Source organism: Panthera tigris, chromosome A1 (genome assembly GCF_018350195.1).
Source record: "Panthera tigris isolate Pti1 chromosome A1, P.tigris_Pti1_mat1.1, whole genome shotgun sequence".
Classification (NCBI taxonomy): domain Eukaryota; kingdom Metazoa; phylum Chordata; class Mammalia; order Carnivora; family Felidae; genus Panthera; species Panthera tigris.
The window spans coordinates 70,942,293-70,961,561 of NC_056660.1; the positions used below are offsets into that span (position 1 = coordinate 70,942,293).

Consider the following 19,269-nt stretch of genomic DNA (forward strand, 5'->3'; position numbering starts at 1 on the left):
CTACCCAGAGCAAGAGTCAAAGACGCATTCTTTAGGGGCTCCTGGATGGCTCAGTCGGTTAAGCGTCCGACTTTGGCTCAGGTCATGATCTCATAGTTTGTGAGTTCAAGCCCCGTATCAGGCTTTGTGCTGACAGCTCAGAGCCTGGAGCCTGTTTCGGATTCTGTGTCTCCCCCTCTCTCTGCCCTGCCCCTGCTTGTTCTCTCTCTGTCTCTAAAGAAAAAAACTAAAAAGCTCAAAAGGAAAATATGTGATTAAATATAAAATATTTTTAAAAAAATAAAAGGGGCCCCAGAGATATCCCTTGCCCTTCTACCATGTAGGACACAACAGAAAGATGGCTGTCTGTGAACCAGAGAGCAGGCTCTTACCAGACACAAAATTTGCCAGTGCCTTAATCTTAGACTTCCCAAACTTTATAACTGTGGAAATAAATGTCTGTTATTTATAAGCCACACATGCATGCTTTCTGTTACAGCAGCCCTGAAGGTCTAAGATAGGCCCCCTGAAAAGGCTGCTCCAATAGTGGAGTAGGGTGCCTTACATCCACACTTCTCCAAGGGTGGTCCCAGATCAGCCACCTCAGCGTCTCTTGGGAACTTATTAGAAATACAATCCCCGACCCAGTCCTGAGTCAGCAACCCTGGAGGTGGGGCCCAGCAATCTGCTCTAACCAGCCCTCTGGGTGAGTTTTGAGTCTTCTGGGTGGAGAACCACTACTTGTGCTGTCTTAATGGAGAGCACTGCTGAAGGCCCCTTGATGCCACTTCTGCTGATTCCATGTGTATCAAACAACCATGGATATAATTTGTCTACACACACACACTACACTTGCGGGATGTGCTACTTCCCTTTACAAATGTATTTCTGATTGTAAATTTACAGGATGGTTTTCACACATCAGTTTCTTGTGAGCTTGACAAGCAAACCCATCTAGCTGAGAATGACCCATTCTGTGCTATAGAGGAAGTCTGTAGCACAGTCTAAGTCTGAGGAAGTCTAAGGCTGTGAAACAGTGGCCCGGCCTGTGATCTAGGGTGGATTCACTAACGTAGATGCCATGGGGTGAGTCAGCCCAGCAGCCACGGTCCCATCCCAGCCCTCCTGGGGCTCTCTCTTTCCTGACCTTATATTCCAGTGGAAGAACTAACTGATAGTCAGCCCTCCTGGTCTCTGGGTTCTGGACACAAGTGAAGTGTTTCCTAGACTTATTTTCGTGGACTGCTGTGTAACATTATTTAACTGTAATTGTAAAAGTGTTAGGTGTTTTTCAATTTGATTAGACAGCTTTTGCTTAGGAGTAAGTCCACAGGGAAATGATCCTAGATTCTATGACTAAAGCTTCGGGTGATTTCTTTTGGCATTTCTGACCTTCTAGACTCAGAAAAATCACTGAGTGGTTAACAGTTTGTAAAGTTAAGAGAGCTTTATGTTGATTGATATGAATATTAGTATTTGAGCGAAGGACAGCTTCCGGGACATTATTGTGGAGTCATTGCAACCAGGCTTGGTTATCTGCTCCATACAGATAACAGGTCATGCTCTCGGGGACAATTAGAGAAAACGAGAATGAAGTTGAGTGAAGGACAGGGGGATAGAGCAGACGGCAGACATGGTTTGTCAGTGCAGCCTTGGGAGGAAGGGCCTGAGAAGCTGAGGGGCAGCATACCCAACGCCTTCTTACATTTACAACTGTGCCTCATAGTCCTCAGGAATAAGAGAGCTGAGTCCTGGGGAAGAGGGACCAGCCGGGCCAGTTGGGGCTATTTTTCTGCATTCTGGAGTTGTCATAGCAGAGTCTGTGTACTATGGAAGGGGGTTGGGAACAACACAGGGGTATATGGGAATTTTCCCTCTGCTTCAGATGAGCTAAGCATGCAAAAAGAAGTAACCTAACTTCCTTCCTGTGTTTAAAAACTGATAGTCAAGGATGCTGACTGGCAAAATACCATGGATTTCCCCCTTTGTATTTATTTATTTTTATTAAAATGTTTTATTTATTTATTTATTTATTTATTTATTTATTTATTTAGAGAGGTGGGGGTGGGGGGTGGGGCAGGGAGAGGGAAACCCAAGCAGGCTCCACACCATCTGGCCATCTGCACAGAGCCTAATGGGGGATTTGATCCCATGAACCATGAGATCATGACCAGAGCCAAAATCAAGAGTCAGATGCTTAACCTACTGAGCCACCCAGGTGCCCGAATTCCCCCCTTTTTAGATAAGGCAGCTTCCTTGTTGTATTGTACCCAGAGTGGATGCATTTATAAAAATAGATATGTATGTTTATGTTTTTATAGATTTACATGAGTAGATTTACAATCCAAATTATTTCATGACTTCAGGGGAGTGGGATTGGAGGGGGGATTATTAGCTTGTTTTATATACTTCTTTATTATAGGACTCTTACAAGTCTTTAACTCTTGCTCACTTCATAAAAGAAATCTTAAATTTTATAAGAGTTTTCAAAGTTCACTCACAAACTCAGTCCCCAGTTCTCTCTCTCACTTATAAATCTCTCAATTTCCTCAAATATGAATTCTCCTGCCCTGAGAATTTAGAACATAGACCCTAAGTCTGGGGCAAGATTATGATAGATTAGCATAGATACAGCAAAGTTTCCAGGTAGTATGCTCATGAGAATTGAATAGAAGGCCACATTATTAGGCTAAGAATATTATCAGAGGAAATTCCAAATGTAGGAGACTGAGGTGTGAAAAATAAGTTGTGTGTTTACATGTGCTTGAGAGAGAGACTTAGATCTATGTGTTTTGATGAATTCTGGAATACCCAGTACAGCCTCCAGTGTCTTCTCGGAGAATATGCCCAAGCATTTTGGTGTCTGAATTTTGACTTCATGAGATACTGTGATTTGTAATAAGAAATACATGTTTGGGGGTGCCTGGGTGGCTCAGTTGGTTAAGTGTCCAGCCTTGGCTCAGGTGATGATCTCATGGTTCATGGGTTTGAGCCCCACATTGGGCTCTGTGCTGACAGCTTGGAGCCTAGAGCCTGCTTCAGATTCTGTGTTTCTCTCTGTCTCTGCCCCTCCCCTGCTCATGCTCTGTCTGTCTTTCAAAACTAAATAAACATTTAAAAAATTAAAAAAAAATTAATGTTTGTTCTTTGTCCTATTCCTGGCATAAAGCTCCTAAAGCCCTTGGAATTTCCTAAGTGAAATGAGTGATAAAGGTAAAGAGAGCATCTTTCATTATTTATAACAAGCCCCTTCCAGCTACACCTGAGCTTAGGTTAATGAGTGACTTTTGGAAAGCCTCTAAGGATGGGGGGGTTGCTAGTTTCCAGGGAAACCAAGAAGGTGATTAGAGTTCTGGCACTTTCAGCCCTACCCCCCCCCCCCACCACCACCACCAAAAAAAGAAAAAAAGAAAAAAAAAAAACTCTGGGGAGAGAATAGAGGCTGGAAGTTAAACTAACCACTAACAGCCAATGATTTAATGGATCATGATTCCATAAGGAAGCCTCTGTAAACTCTTAACTGAAGAGGTTTGGAGAGGTTGTGGGTTGACGTGCCAGGAGGGTGGCACACCTGGTATGGTCATGGATGCTCTGCACCCTCCCTCATATTTTATCTTTGCATTGTTTCAGTCTGGCTGTTCCTGAGGGGTTTTCTTTTGTAATAAGTGAGTAATCTAGTAAGCAAACTATTTTCCTGAGTTCTGTGAGCCATTCTAACAAAGTTTCAAATCCGAGGAGGGAGTTGTGGGAGCCTCCATTTTATTTATAGCAGGTCCATCAGAAGCACAGGTGACAGCCTGGACTTGTGATTGGCATCTGAGGTGGAGCCAGTCTTGTGGGACTGAGCCCTTAACCTGGGAGGTCTGACACTAACTGCAGGTAGACAGTGTCAGAACTGAATTGAATTGGTGTGGGGAAAATGCCCACACAGTTAGTGGCCAGAGTATTCTGAGTATGAAAAAGTGTTTTGTTTTTCCTTTCACTTCATTTCAAGAGAGGGGCTAACATAAAAAAGCTCCCCTCACATTGATTACATGATTTATAGTCCTCATCTATATTTATATTTGTGTTATTTATGAATGTCTTTTCTCTCTGGCCAGATTCTGGTGTTTGAGGTCAGGAGCCAATTTTTCTTATTTATATTGTATTCTCATATTGCCCATATGTGCGTGATAAATAGTTTTTGAATGAATGAACCATACTCTTTCACTAATTGAGTATGACATTATCTAAGGAAAGGATGACCATAGAATCCTGCACTGCCCGATCTGGATGCCTTCTTAATATCAGAACCAACTTCTTTTCTTTGATCTTAGAGCCAGGTGTCATTTTGAAAAATTTAGTCTATTTCCTTAATGTGGAACCATAGAACTAGAATTGTAACAAATAGAATTTGCTATTCCATGATGCTTTACAATACACAATTAAAAAAATCACAACTACCACTGTCTTTTCTTTGACAATCAGAGGTACTTGGGAAGGAAAGAGGAAATCATATTTGGTGAGTGGTTACTGTCAGGCACTTGCTACTTAGTCTGCAAAACTTTTTCAGTTTAATCTCTCAGTCATTTAATCCATGTTTTATCTTGATTTTAGAAATGAAGAGATTTGTTCTGAGAAGTTAGATCACTTGGCCAAAAGGTGAATCTATTGGGATATCAAAATTCAGGTCATTTGGCTTCAAAGACTTGTGCTTTTTTTTCTTTGAACTCTCTTCTGCTTCCAGTATGGTGGCCACATCTCCTTTTACCTCTGTTGTCCACATGGCTTTATAGGGCTTGTCTGTCTTCAATACTGTATCTTCTGTATAATGTGCAACATGTGACATGCCAGAAGTCCACTTAGTAGCATGGGTTAAACTTCTGAGATATGTAAGAATTCTAAACTATAAAATTGCTAAGCAGTCCCCTGATAGATTGCACAGGCCAAGGGCAGGCCACAGCAAAATGGGCCCTTTGGTATGAAGATAATTTTGAGTTAAAAGCAGTCAAAACCCAGCAGATTCAGGAAAAGCTCTTTATCTCCCGCACAACTGCCTAAAAAGAATTTAGTTAGGGGGCCTGTTCCAGGAAGAGAGCTGTCACCACAGATGACTACGTTACACCTTGAGCCAGGTACAGTAGATAGGGAGGAAGCTAGCAAGGCCTGTTTGATCCAAGTCCTCCATGTTCTGTTGTTTCTGAGTGGCCCAGCAAACACTTGTTTACCAAACATTTATTCTTTCTCATTCTTCCTAAAGGTTACATTCCTTCCCTTTGAGGTCCCAGACCCATACCCCCTTCTCCTCAGTGTTCAACATGACAGAGATGCCTTATTTTGCCTGTGTTTGCGATTTCATGTCTGTGTGGATTTCCTGTAACTACAGTTTTAAATTTGATCTTCTGTTCATCTTATGTCCACCTGATCCTTAATCCAGCTAGAAGGACCTTGAATGGCAGAGGAAATTTCTTCCTCCCTGACAAGATCATTCCCAGTACTTTGGACCAGGGGTTGTTGGGTTGTGTAGGAGATGAAAACTTTTTCTTCTCACCTCTTAGATTTCAGTGCCTGGAGCCTTGCAAATCAAACTGACAAAAGGCAGCTTAACAAAAGAAAAAAATAGATTATGTTACACTTATACATGGGAGTTCCCAAAGAAATGTAAAATAAGACATTTAGAATGTGGGGGGTTTATACTATCTTAACAAAGGACACTATAGTGTGGGGACAAAGGAAAGGAGGTTTGGGACTTCTGGGGGTGGGAGTAAGTTGTGGGAAGGTAACTAGGAAATATAGGATAAATATGGTATTTTTAGTGTGGTTTCTCATGCCGATAAGAGCCTTCTCAGGCCGTAAGAGTAGCTCTGGAGCAGTTCTCTTCCTTGTGTATGAGAGAAAGACACCTGCTTCTAGACCAGAAGGGGAGGGAAGAGAGCTCATTGCTTTCAGCTCAAAGCAATCCTTTCAGCGAAAGGGCATTGTTTTGGGGTGGCTGGCATACTGTGCCCTTCTTTAGTTTTCTGCTTTCATCTTCTTGGCCAACAGTTTACTCCACAATATTATCCTCTGTACTTTTGTTTGCTTTTGCCTTGAAATATTTTAGTTTCAAATTTCTGACCAATATAAGCTAACATTTTGCCTTATTAGATTCTGAGTTTCTTTAGTGAATTCATACTAGTAAGAACATTGTATCATTAAAAAAAAAATCCATATAAAGCCCAGAGCACTGTTGAACAGCCCCATGGCATCGGCACACTCCCCAGATCTCTGATGTTCCATCTCTGGACTAAAGAACTTTCCAGGGAAGGCCAAGATCCCTATCTTTTTTCCCCAGAGTTCACTTATTCTGTGCCCTGTAGACAACATTACTTTAACTTGAGATGAGCACAGAACAATTCAAATAGAAGAGGAGGAAATGGAGGCGTAGGGACCATAGCGAAATGGTACACTTCCCTACCTATGTGCTTATTTACATAATTGTGTTTTTATAACACTTCCTGTACTTTTCTGTAAGCTGATGCTGCCCTAATTATAGATTTTCAAGAGAACACTTCATTGTACCCCAAATTATATAGTGCTTTAAAAAGGTACCTTCTTACTGGTTTACCAAATACCTCATAAATGCGTAATTACGTAAAACTGTTCAGGATACAGAATAGAAACAGCCTGTACTGTTCACAGATGTTGGTATTGTTACATAATTGAGCACAAGGCTTTCAAAGATCTATAATATTTTTCTTGTATGAAAAAGAAAGAAATGACTCATTATAGTCATAATGTGTCACAGAGACTCCTGATCAAACAGAATGCGTGTGTTCTGTTTTGTGAGTTCTGTACAGAACATTGTCAATGGACTTGCCTTTGTGGATGGGAAAGTGCCACTTATTCCAGCAAATTACCTTTGTGGCATATGTACTTGCTTGTTAGACAGCTTGCGGGCACCTGGGTGAGGCAGAGGCTGGGCCCCTTTATCCAGGCACACCTGCACACTGCGTCCCCACAGCGCCGGGCACCAGGGAAGTTCCCCCATTCACTGACTCGCTCTTCCAGAAACCCGTTGAGGACCCGCAGCCAGCGCTGTCCTGCAAACTGGGAGCGGGCTGGCTTCCTGTACGGTAGCTCTGTGGCTTTTCCTTCAGTTTTGGCTCTATCTTGAGACACCAGTGATTCAAATTGCAACGAAGGTAACTCCGTGGAACACGGCTGAGGAAATAGGATTGGTTAAGTGCCGGGTTTAATGTTTAAGTTGCAATTTAATTTTCAGTGCTATGGTGACAAAAGATGCGTTGCTGATCTTAGGATATTAGAATTGGAAGGACTCGTGTTTCTGAGGAAAAACAAAATTGGAAAAACAAATTAGGTTAGATTTTTACATGATTGACAGATGTCCCCATGTTTTTCTCTTCCGAGGAAATTGTCTTTTGGGAATGAGCCGGAGAAACACACGAACTTACTCATTCCTTCAAAGGCTTTGATATCAGCCTTAAGATTAGTTCTTTTCTCTAAGGATACTTGGTCTTTTTTAGCAAGAATTTGAAAGATGCGGTGCAGAAGTGGGCCTCACGTATTTTTCTTGTTTTGCTTTGTTGGAATTCACCTCCCACCTCTCCTTTTGTGATTCTTGCCTCAAAAACTGTCCTTCATGAGATCGTTGCGCCACTGTGGCTCCTTGTGGCACATTGATCGGCCCAGCAAAAGCCTGGAGTTTGAGAACCAACTTAGCAGTGAGAGAATAAAACCTGGAGCATAGATTGATTCATAACCGTAAGTGGGCCAGTGTTGAAAGTGGCGTATTATGTCACTGCCACATATTGACATTATCAATTATGTGTCATTAAACAGCTCACCTCACTGAATGATTTACTTTGTGTGTAACTGCCTTTTTCAATTAAAGGTAGCAAATGCTGGGGAACGGGGTCACAGTATCAGAAACCATATATTTTCTCCTGTTAACACCAGCCTCGCAGCCTTGCAAGCGAGGGGTGTGTTGGTGTTTTGCTTCAGGCTGTACTGCTCTAGTTTAAATGGTCCAAACAAGTGATTAATGATTGGGGGCAGGCCCTTACACTGCTTTCCAGATCTTTTCTTCAGCGCACTTCCATTTATGTCACCTAGCCACACGCTTGGGAGGTGTTACTTCAGCACAGATCACACTATTTTGTCGGCATTGGTTTCCATTTTGGGGACCCTTGATGTTACTCTATATACATGTACCTGTTCTCTGTGTATGTGTGTATTTACTGAAGTATTATATTAAGCGCACTGTAATGCATATATACTCACGTGTTATTTATTTATTAGCACAATGACCTAAACCTTAAACTCTTTGACATGGCGGTTGCAACGCAGGTGTTCCTGATATATAAAGACTATATGGTCCAGTGAAAGGTGGGCTTGCCCCCACCAAAGCAGCTCTGGATTTTTTTCTCCAGGTTTCAGTGGTGATAATTCAATCCAGATGATGCAGTTTCTTGGGACGTTCTTTTATTGTCTTACAAGTCGATGTGATATTTGGATTTCGCAAGGCTAAACCATACACGGTGTTTCTCAAACGTGCGTTTCTCAAAAGTGTGTTTGCGAGAATCAGATATGTTAACTGTTACTCTGAAGTTGAGAATTTGAACTATTAGTCGACCCACTATATTTGCTCTCTGTGTAAAAGTTTGTTATAACAGTGCTAATTACTAAGCAGCTGGATTTGTGAAAAAGTGCACAGCAGTAATTTGCACCTGACTGTTGCTTTGCTAGGAAAAGAATTGTGATCACGTACATGGAGTGCATGCGCTTGATCTATAAACTTCCAAAGAGCATGTTTATCTGTGGACCTTCAGCAGTTTGACTTTTTGAGTATAGCATTTGGTTTCTATGTGTGTACTTCTGAGACACTCGTTTTTACCCTAATAGGAGCTGTTGAGCACTGATAGGACATTTTACAAAGAGAAGGGTAGCATTTTACAACAAGACTGAAGCTTTTAAATGACTATGTGCTTCTGCTTATTATGTTTTGCTAGTTTTAGGGGGCCAGACAAGAAACAAGATTTCCTTTCTAATTCCTTACTCTCATACAAAATCATGAACTGGCCTAGTCAGATGTCAGTAAAATCATTGTTTCAGTGGCAGATCAGAATGGGCCTGTCCCATTGGACTCACATCCTGAATAATTCTTTCTACGCAAATGGAGTAGATAACACACCACACCGAAACCAGCGGATTTTTGTGTTTGGTTTTGGTCTATTAAGAACAACTCCAGGTCAGGTCTTGGGAAAGAATTTATTTTTGCCCTGTGGATGCGTCGGAAACATCTGCTTCAGGTAGTTGACAGGTGTTCCTTATTAACCCATGAGCCAAAGACCCAGATAGGGAGTTCTCACTATTTGAAAACTGCACATTCCTTGTGTTTGTAAGTGTATATTCAGATTAATTCCACATACCTCTTATTTAGATTGCGGACAGACAGGAACTTCGAAAAGAAACGGGTGCTTTTAAAGAGGAATGTGAAAAATGAAATTTGCTTTCTTAGTACAAGAGTTTTTCTGTACTTTTAAGAACTGGTGCTCTTGGGCAGAAAGGAAAGGTTTCAAAGGAACCTCATCTCCATATGGTTTTACTCGATAATCCTTTATCCAACATCTTCAGCTCTCATTCCTTTGCTTTCTTGCCTGTGGCTACATTTCTATCTCGGCATCAATTAGCACAGTGATTTATACAACAAGCAAGCAGTTTAGAGGTAATGGTACACAATTAACATCTCATTCCACCATAAAGGGTATGCTAAATACCCCAGTCATTGCTTTCTCTGCCTGGAATTGAAATAAGTGTTTGTCCTAATTCATATGCTATCTGATGTGAAGTGGGCCGGCTTTGTACTGCACTACACCATTAATCTAATTATAGCTAGCTGCAAATGAAGTGCTGTCTGAGCACGGAGAGTGAAGAAAATAGCCTTTTGTCATTTAGCCTGACTCTGCGAAGCAAGATCACACTTTACGGGGCAATACTGCGAACTGGAAATCTCCATAATATTGCTGCCTGTTGCATCTTTTCTAATTGCCACAGCATTGTAAACACAACCGGGCGCTGATATAAATAGAGCTGTAGATATGCTGTCATGTGGGTTGTCGGAGAAAGTCCTCCGAGTGCTGTTGGATTAAATGATGCGTCCTGATTGACAGCTACCTCGAGACTGTGCGGATGGAGTTGTCACAGCATTATGCTGAGGGGCTGCTCCGGTGGTTGCAGCTGTACTGACTCGGGGACAGCCGCCTGTTCGGTTCACCTTCTTGGCCCGGGGTGTGTGTTGGGGGGGGGGGGCGGCGGTGGCAGGGCTGGTGGGGGGGGTGCTCTCCCAGAGAAGGGCAGCCACAGGCTCTGATTCTCTCTGTTTGGGGTATTGTTTCTTGCAGATTTTTTCTTGCAGATTCTTGCAGGGTCGGTTTGGTTTGGCTGGGCCCGATGCTGCTGTATTTTGCACGGCATTGACCCCTTGCTGTGGTTTTCCTCCAGTGTTCATAGTGATCCCACAAAGAACTCAGGAATGGGGGAAACAAAAAACAAAACAAAAACCGTTGAATTAAGACTCCAAATGTACCTCAGTGTTCTAATGTATATTTAGTGAGGCTTTTTTTTTCTAGTTTTCTGAAACTCCAGTGTTTTTAAAGATGTGTCTTTTTTTTTTTTTTTTTTTTTTTTTTTTTTTTTTTTTTTTTTTTTTTTTGCAGCTAGTCATTTCTGACACTTTAAGAACACTGACACTTGCTCTCCAGCTCAGAGTTAGGAAAGTAGATTTTTAGGGGCATGTTGGAGTGTTAGCTCTCACTGCCACACCGTGGAAATGAAAAGGCAGTTTAATGTTGGAGACCCTTGGGACCAGAAGGTGAAAACTTTGAAGAGGAGAACCTTATATCTGAAGAAATGCATCTGCTCCCTTACTTAGTGAGGGTTGATATACAGTATATGGCCGGTGCTTCAGGATGTTTTGGGAACTGATGTAATATAATTCCCAGCAAAGTGCACCATTTACCCTTGACTGAGATGGCCCACGGTTGCCCTGTGAAAACACGAGCAGTTCATCAACTGCACATGTCCTGATCGTTTTGGAAGAATGGCATAGGAGTGGAAACCAGAGGTGGGCTACTTTAAGGTGAAATCACAACTGAGACAGTATGCAAAGCAGCTTGGAAGCATTCATCCTGCTGGGAGCCCATAGGCCTCCAAGGCCTGCAGGTGCGAGCACTCGGGGTGTGTGACTTGGTGAAGTCGCTGGTAAATCTCAGGGCCGTACAGAGAGGCACACGGATTTAAACTCCCTAAGGAGGCGCAGACACCAGCGGCAAGGCACTTTGTGTGACCATCTAGTGCAGTGTAGCCGTAGCAAGGGCTGCTTTACGCGGTGGTGTGCGTGTGCGTGTGCTGTGTGTGTGCCTGGCACGGGTGGGCTTGCCCATTTGCAGGATGTTTCTGTTAACCAACCTGACCAAAAAGCATATACGCCCCCCACCCCAAACCGTGACCACGTATGGCTTCTCCCCCAACTACCATGGCTCTCTGCCCCCACCTTTTCCCCCTTCATTAGGTTCCATGCTGAGAGCCCCGAGAGCCGTATGTTCATTGTAAAAACAATTCCATTGTGTTCCTTTTAAGCGTCCATCTCTTGTAGTTTTCTTCCTGACCCTTTATGTCTGGTGTGATTCCCTTCTCTTTCTTTCTTGTTGAACTTTTTGGGAGAAATTTTGTTAGACATGGTTTTACATTACAGACACCATAAAATTCATTCGCTTAGAGCCTCTGGCTGGGGTCATTAGAGAACACCTCCCATGAATGTTCCCTCCCATCACTGTCCTTCCTACATGGGTTGAGCTGACCAGGCCACCCCCCGGAGAGCACCTGTTCTCAGCGTTAAGTTCCTCCATGCGGACCTTGATAATTTGTGGTTTATGAGCACCTCCCTAAAACCACAGTGAGGTTCCATCTACCGAAGAACCCAGAACGAATCCAGTTCAGGCCCCACAGATGTTTCTTGTGACCTTGCAGGGTGAGAACCTTCTGGGTTCTTCTAGGATTGTACTTCTCCGTCCTATCAAGTAACCTTTAAAATCTTGGACTCCCACCCCCAGAACCTCAAGTTTGTGGTTTATCTGCTTGAAAACAGTAACAACCACAACAACAACAACTTAAAAGCACAACTCTCCAGGGAGGTTTCACGGAACACTTTAGGAATATTTAAATGCCTAGCGTAAAAAACCAAACTCTTTGCGCGTCATAGGGCATTTTCCTGAATTCTTTTAGCTCGTTGGCTGGCTCTGCCTGAGCCCCGTAAGAATCAGAGAAACCAATAAATAGCAGTTTTGATCAGAAGCTTTGAAAGCCGTAGTGTACACTCTTAAACGACTTCTTTTCTGGGGGCAGCAAAAAGCTTTTATGGCTCTCACCAGGCACTTCATTCTGATGGGCCCATATGCTGCACCCGCTTAGATCCCATCCCGCCAGCGCGCCCCGCGTCCGCTGCACGGCTGCCGAGCCAAGACGTTGTTTTAAGAGGCGTGTTTGTGTGGGCACGCTGAAGGGGTCAGGACACATCAAAGGTAATCTTAAAAAGAGAACCTCTTGCTGCCTCCTCTCTTTATATTCAGAAAGGTCGTTTCTTAGCCAACTATTTGCAAGGAGGCCTCTCCTGAGGCATTTACCCCGTTGTTATTTTTTACTTGTGATTACAATAAGTCGCTTATCCCCCAAACAGATTTAAGAACAATAAACAAATACAAGAGGAAAAGGAACATCTCATCAATAACAAAGACTGCATCTAAAGGCGCTGAGTTTTGTGACTGTTTTACATCTCTTTCCAAGCAAAGCAGGAGTCCTACAGAGAAAGGAATTCAAAAGATAGGAAAATTATAAAAATAGTAAAAGGATCCAGTTTTAGTCAGGATCTTGTAATTTCTGGGGAGAAATGGAGCTCGGTACGATCTCAGCTCTTTATTTACATTAAGGCTTGTTTGTGATATAGCTAAAATTAAGTTTTAAGCCTGTCCACTGTGGTGAAATGTGATTAATCATATTGTTCACAGTGCAGAAAGAGCCTTTCCCTGAATTTAGACTTCACATTTTGTAGTCAAATGGTACAAAAAACAAGGGGAAAAAACTAGATCTGTGTGCTACACTGAACCTGGACAGCTGGGCCCAGTGCTGACCAGTCACGTGTTGGGAGCCGGGGAGGGCGCTGCCAGCTAGAAAAGTGACTTTGCTGTGGACTCTCCTGCTCCTAGGGGTGTTGGGTTTTCTTTTCTAAGGCAGACAGAGCACAGCTACGAAAACCATGCAATTTGGTACAATTATGTTATCCCTTCTTTCTCCGTCCACCCCCCTACCCCCCCGCCATGGTCTAATGAAAGACTTTGAGGTACAATTCATCTCTGATAAGTAGTCCCTCTGCCTGGAATGTTTATTAGACTGACAGCACAATGCACTCTCCTTGCCACTTAGGACTCAGATGAATTTTAATAGGAGCAAAAAGCTTTTATTTGCACTGTAATTTCACTTAAGGATCATATCCTTCAGAAACTGGCAGACACTTGTATGTCTTGATTGCAAAACACACACTCAGGAGTAAAGAAACATGCAAAAGATGTTATTATTCAACCTGTCACAGTGGCAAATCTGAGCGGAACTTAGGCCATCGGTGCTCCTCCTGGGGGTCTCCCTTGCCCTTTTAGAACAAGTCCCACAAAGAGCATCCAGAAGGAATTCCGCCATGCCTGTACAGAACTAGAGGGGGAGTTCTATTTTGCCTTTGCATCCCTGCCATCATGATGCCCACAGGCGGCTTTGAGTTACAGCATCTTTTCTCGAACAAAATGGAGCTGCCTCCGTGTTGTATCTCTCTTACCCAAGGGAGATGCAATTTGGAAGGAATTCAGAAATCTTCAGGTGCTGGTTTCAGCCTCACTGAGTAACCCCTCCTCAAACCAGCTGAGTTTGTTTCTTTTTGGGTAGACCAAACTGTGGCTCTTCTATTTGTTCATAGAGATCCAGGATATTTTCCCCTGCCAGGCAGAAACTCTCTTTATTAGAAATGTTCTGTTTGACTGAACTCCCTTGAACCGGCCCGATTGTTTGAGAACCATCTACAAAAGGTTCCATTAAAAATACTTGCTTGTGCATAATGTTTCTCTCAATGGCTTAAAGTCTGATATTATTGTCTCTCTGTGTAGAAGATAGTCCTTCTATTTCATTTTTATCTACCCTAAGCATCTTGGTACCTTGGAAAGACTACGCCATGTTGTGCCCAAAAAGAAGAGCTAACTTTTTCTGTAGTGAATATAACATACTGTGCCTCTAGAAAGAGATTGAATTTTAAATATTATTTTGCCCCAAACGAACACTGAAACCCTTTGTCTTAACTTGGTGGCGCGGCCGCTCTCGCGGGGAACAGGAGCCTGAGACAGCAATCTGCTGCCATCTGCTGGCGGGTGCCCGCAGAGTCACCCCTCTCCCTCCTGCTGACCCAGCCAGCTCATAGAATCCGTGTTAATTGGGATAAGTTTGTGAGCAGTGAAGGGAATATAAGGAAAAATCCTCACTGTTTTCTTTACAAAAGTTTTGAGATGTTTCTCTTCCAGGGTGACTGCTATTTCTCACTAATTAATTACTGGAGTTGTTCTCGTTTCAAGAAATTTCTTAAATAACCAGCTCACAACATGTGCCAGAAACAAAATGACTATATTTTGTTTATCTGTACAATAATTAAAAACCATTGAATTCAAAGATGTGATCATTTAAATTTCAGAGCTAAAAATCTGATTCTGAAAGAATGCTACCTTTGAGGAAAAGTTCATTTAAACTCACTTACGTTTTTTTTACCCCCTTAAGTACAAGGTGCATATATTAACCAAACTGGCTGCAGAATTGAACAAATTTATGCTGGAAAAAGCGGCTGAGGACACAAGCAGTATTCTGCGCTCCCCGATGCCTGGCGTGGTGGTGACCGTCTCTGTCAAGCCTGGAGACATGGTAAGGACCGAGCCTGTCTGTGGGATGAGGCGGACTGAAGCGCGATCACATTCCGTGCAGCTCTTTCTTGACTCCTACCACCCCCACAAAACCGCTAAATAGCTTTTGCACATTCTCTGTCCAACTGCTTCACATTTGAATTGGGTTAGTAACAGTATCCCTGAGTGTCTCCCCTACCAAAGACCTGGGACTGGAATAGAAATAAGGCCAGAGTCATTCTGTTAATTGGCAAATGCAGTATTTTGGAAGTAGTTTATTTAAAATTTCAATTTGCTTTCTAGTTCTCTGTGCTTTAAGTATCCTTGAAGAACCGACACCAAGCAATAGTCCTTTGATGGGGAACTCTCTATGATTTCTGGGGCTAAGGAAAGCTAATTCCATAAACTGTGCGGTACAGAGCACTTCCGTAACTTGATACATATAATTCAGGATCACAGTTTGAAGCTTTTCATCTCGACCTTGTGACATTAAGGCACAAATCAAAGCTATCTTAGTATTTCCTCACATGTTCAGAGTCACCATAACATGTTATGGACAGATTGGTAGGATGCATTTTCATAGAGCATGGAGAGAGAGCTCTATTGATTTGCAGCAGAAATTTGTAAAAAGAAAACAAAGATGTAACCAGATTTCTAGGGGACAGTTAAATACTAGCATTTTTATTTATGTGCTGGAAAATCATGGCCCAACATGATAGTCTTTAATGGATGGTATGGCGGTGATTCCATTGTGTGTCTCAGTGAAATCACAGGAGTTTACATACTTTCCTGTAAAGAGTGCATTAGAACTTCCTCTGTATTTCTTTATTAATATACTTAGTAAAATCACATGGAGAAAAACTCATGTAGCTTGCATTGGCCTCTAGAGAAATATTTATAATAAATGAATATTAAGAAAAAATGATCAGGAAAAAAGAAAACGATCAGTTTGTTCTTTAAATGATGAGCCCTGAAATTGATAAATGAAGTCAGAAAACTGACTTAGCAGTTGCTCTTACCTGATGATATAGAAACAGAACTCTACGCACTCTTCTAGAAAGGCATAGGAGAGGCTCAGTAGCTATGAATTGTTATATTTACTTTAAAGGCTTTGACATTCCTGGAAGAAAGCCCTCATTAAGACTGTCTTATTAAGGATTTAGGAGAAGTGATACATAAAATTACATTTATATGTTGAATATGGGGAGGGGTTTGCCTCGTTGGTCTTCATTCTAAAGGGTTAGGGTCCTAAGATGATAGCTCGTTGGCCTTGACATGAAGAATGCTTACACCAAGACGTCGAATCGCTAAGTTGTACACCTGAAACTAATGTAATCTTGTGTGTCAAATATACTATTTGGATTTTGTAAAAATGCCTCCACTCACTCACTGCATTATGAGAGCAGTCAGTGGAATCTTCCAGCAACTAGACGTGCAGGTTAGTAAACAGTGTGGTGTGTTCTTTCTTTTTTTCCCATTTTTCATCTTAAGCCTTTTCTAGAAGCTACATAGGCTGCCATCCTGAGCTTGTCCTAATTGTGTGGCTTTAATTATAAAATCACATTTGCACTTAAGAAAATAAGTGTAACTGAAATCCTTACTTTTCCAACACCTGAATCAAAACCAGAGGCAGGGTGGGGGGCAAGAGGGGCTCACACTGTGGTCGGTCTTGCTCCTCCCTTGGCACTGGCCTCCCCCGCACCACTCCTGGGGCAGAGAACCGGGAAGCATGTAGCCTCCTTGTTTCCAGCAACTGCTTTCTCCAGGTCTGGCTTCTCCAGACACCAGAAGGGTTTAGGCTTCATACTTTCCGTGTCCTGGCTAATAATCTAATGGGGGAAAGCAAAGCATTTAGTAAATTGGAACAACGTGGGGTTAGTCCTTGGTTCATTGGGATAGCTCAGATATTGAAAACCACCACCAGTCATTAAATGTGGGTATTCAAGAATGGTTTAATTTGAGAACCGACTGTTAAAAATGTTACTGTGGGGTCATGGGACCTCTACTTTATGTAGTCCTTTAAAGTCCAAGTCTGGGTGTGCACCCCTAGTGAATTGGCTTCTAGTCTCTGTGTGGTTCCCCTTACTTAGAAATGCTCTCTGCACGCGTGTGCCTAGGCTGGTCAGGGAGAGTGCACACCTTCTTAAATTCTTCACCCCAGCTTCCGGTGCCACTTTTGGTCCTTGCTGAACTTCCTTTCTTACTCTGTGCCGTCATGTTTTGGTAAAACAGTATTTTCTCTTGAGTTACTAGTTGTGAGAAGTGTCCCAAACCGTTCCCTTCCCCAAATGCAGGGTGAGAAGCTTCATCTTGGGCTCTTAACAGCAGCTTCTATCATTAAATCTGCCTTGTGTAATTAAAACACAAGAAACTTTCCTTTGACCAAAGGCACATGCTTACTTGAGGCCATTATGAGAAAATAATACTTGTAACTTTTAAGTTTTGTGGTTTTAAATTGTTTTAGTGCCACGGGCATGTTGTATTGTTCTTAGCAATAACAATAGCTGAGCCAAAGTTCCACTTGTATCAGTAGAAAGATAATGGAATCAGTCATCCCTGTGTGTTTTCAAGGAAAACAAGGACGTAAGAAACAAATAGGGGCCTACAGCTCTTCTCGTTTTCTTTGAAATGTTATTTTTTTATAGTTTGAATTCCAGTAATCTGATATTTTTATATTCAGGTTAAGTAAAACTTGAGAAATCTTAGAATGGAGCTCCTGGCAATAATGTGTTCCACAAAAGCATCACATAAATAATAAATAATAAATCTGTTTTGTGAGGCAAACAATCTTAACAGAGTTAAAAAAAAAAAACAAAACCTCAGGGCGAAATGATGTGGGGTGGCTGCTCAAAAGTAAGAAATGCACTCTGAGAGCTTCCTGTGGAAAGGTCTTTCCCCTCCTAAAGCACAGAAGCTGTGTTCTTTTGGGTTCATGCGGCAGAAGTTTCTAATATCCTTTCAGTGTCTGTTACATAGTATTTAACATTAAATGTGGCAGTAAAATCATTTTTCAAATGATGGTAGAGTAGCCTTTTTGAACAAGTGGGAGGGGGTTGTAGTCAACAGTCAAACACATACCAGCAAACCACTAAGAAAGAAAGAAAGCGGATTGTGGAAAGTCAGGAGACACACATTTAATTCAGAAGACAGTTGGCAGAATGACTTTCATATGCTTTTGTCTGTTTTTGTTTTGTTTTCTTGTTTTTTGTTTTTTTTGTTTTTTGTTTTTTGTTTTTTTTGGTAATCAGCCGTCTGAAAATAATTTTGCAACAGACTTTCATTTCAGTTGGAAGAAATCCCTATTTTCCTGTATATTTAGCACCATCATACACTGGCGGCATTTTAATCAAAGCCAGGAGTTTTTATAACTTGTTTTAATTTTAAAATGTCTGTCTTTAGGATGTTGTCGAACAACAGTATTAAGTACACATATTCTCTCATAATAATGGCAGAGTGCACCTGCCAGCTTTAGACTGAGAGCTGCTGAAATGGCATAAAGTCAGTAAGGAGCAGAGTTGTTTTGTTAGTCCTTCGATACGAGAAACAAAGCAGAAAATGAGGCAACCCAAGGGGAGATTTTCCTGTCGCAATCAATCAAGATTTCTTCTGAGGTGGGTTCTAGTTAAGCAGACATCTCAGATTTGCATCAGAAATATTCGTCTTCTTGATTACAGTAACAGTGGAGACCTGAACCAGAGGTAGGCTGTGTCCCCACTTAGGTAATTACCACTTTGTGACTTACTAGTTTGTGAGAACAGGTCCAGTAATAGATTGGCAGCAAGTACCTGTTGCTGCTTTTCTTGCCACTTACCCTGTTCAGTATTAGTGAGACAGGCTTGGCGGTATTTTTGTGGGGCCAAGACAAGGGAGATGTACTCGGTGAGGGCACTGACCTTTAGCAGCAGGGGAAGTAGGTGTTTGGGACTGTTGTTGTCATGCATGGGGTCTTGGGCACAAAACTATATACTCTAACGTGCACCAATGAAGACAAAATTTGTGATCATTAGTGGGAGTCCCCCCCCCCCACCCCGCCGCTGGCCCCAGAGTTAGCCCTGATTTTTTTCCTCCTTGCACGTGCTCCTGCAGGGGCTCTGGGGGAAGGTTCCCAAGCAGTTGGATGGCCACTGATCATGAGACACAGGTGCGCCGTTTCAGAGTGTGGCATTCATACCCCCCTCTGCCCCCAGACCATCTGGAACTGAGCCCACAGCTGATCCTGGGGAAAGCGCATGTCAAATTTGGCAAGAGACCTTTAGTTTTCATTTCTTGAAGAAACAGACTTGGAGCCTCTTTTGCTCTTAGGCATTCTAGATGGCATTGGAATGGG

General features: G+C 42.3%; 1 protein-coding gene across 4 annotated transcripts in view; it reads left to right on the top strand.

The window, feature by feature from the left end:
- Positions 1-19,269, top strand: part of PCCA (propionyl-CoA carboxylase subunit alpha) — a 477,968-nt gene that overhangs the window by 448,873 nt on the left and 9,826 nt on the right. For all 4 annotated transcript variants that reach the window (XM_042979710.1, XM_042979700.1, XM_042979707.1 and 1 more), the window contains one exon: positions 14,824-14,964. In XM_042979710.1, coding sequence (XP_042835644.1) covers positions 14,824-14,964 — 141 coding nt within the window. The remainder of the gene's footprint in view (positions 1-14,823; positions 14,965-19,269) is intronic.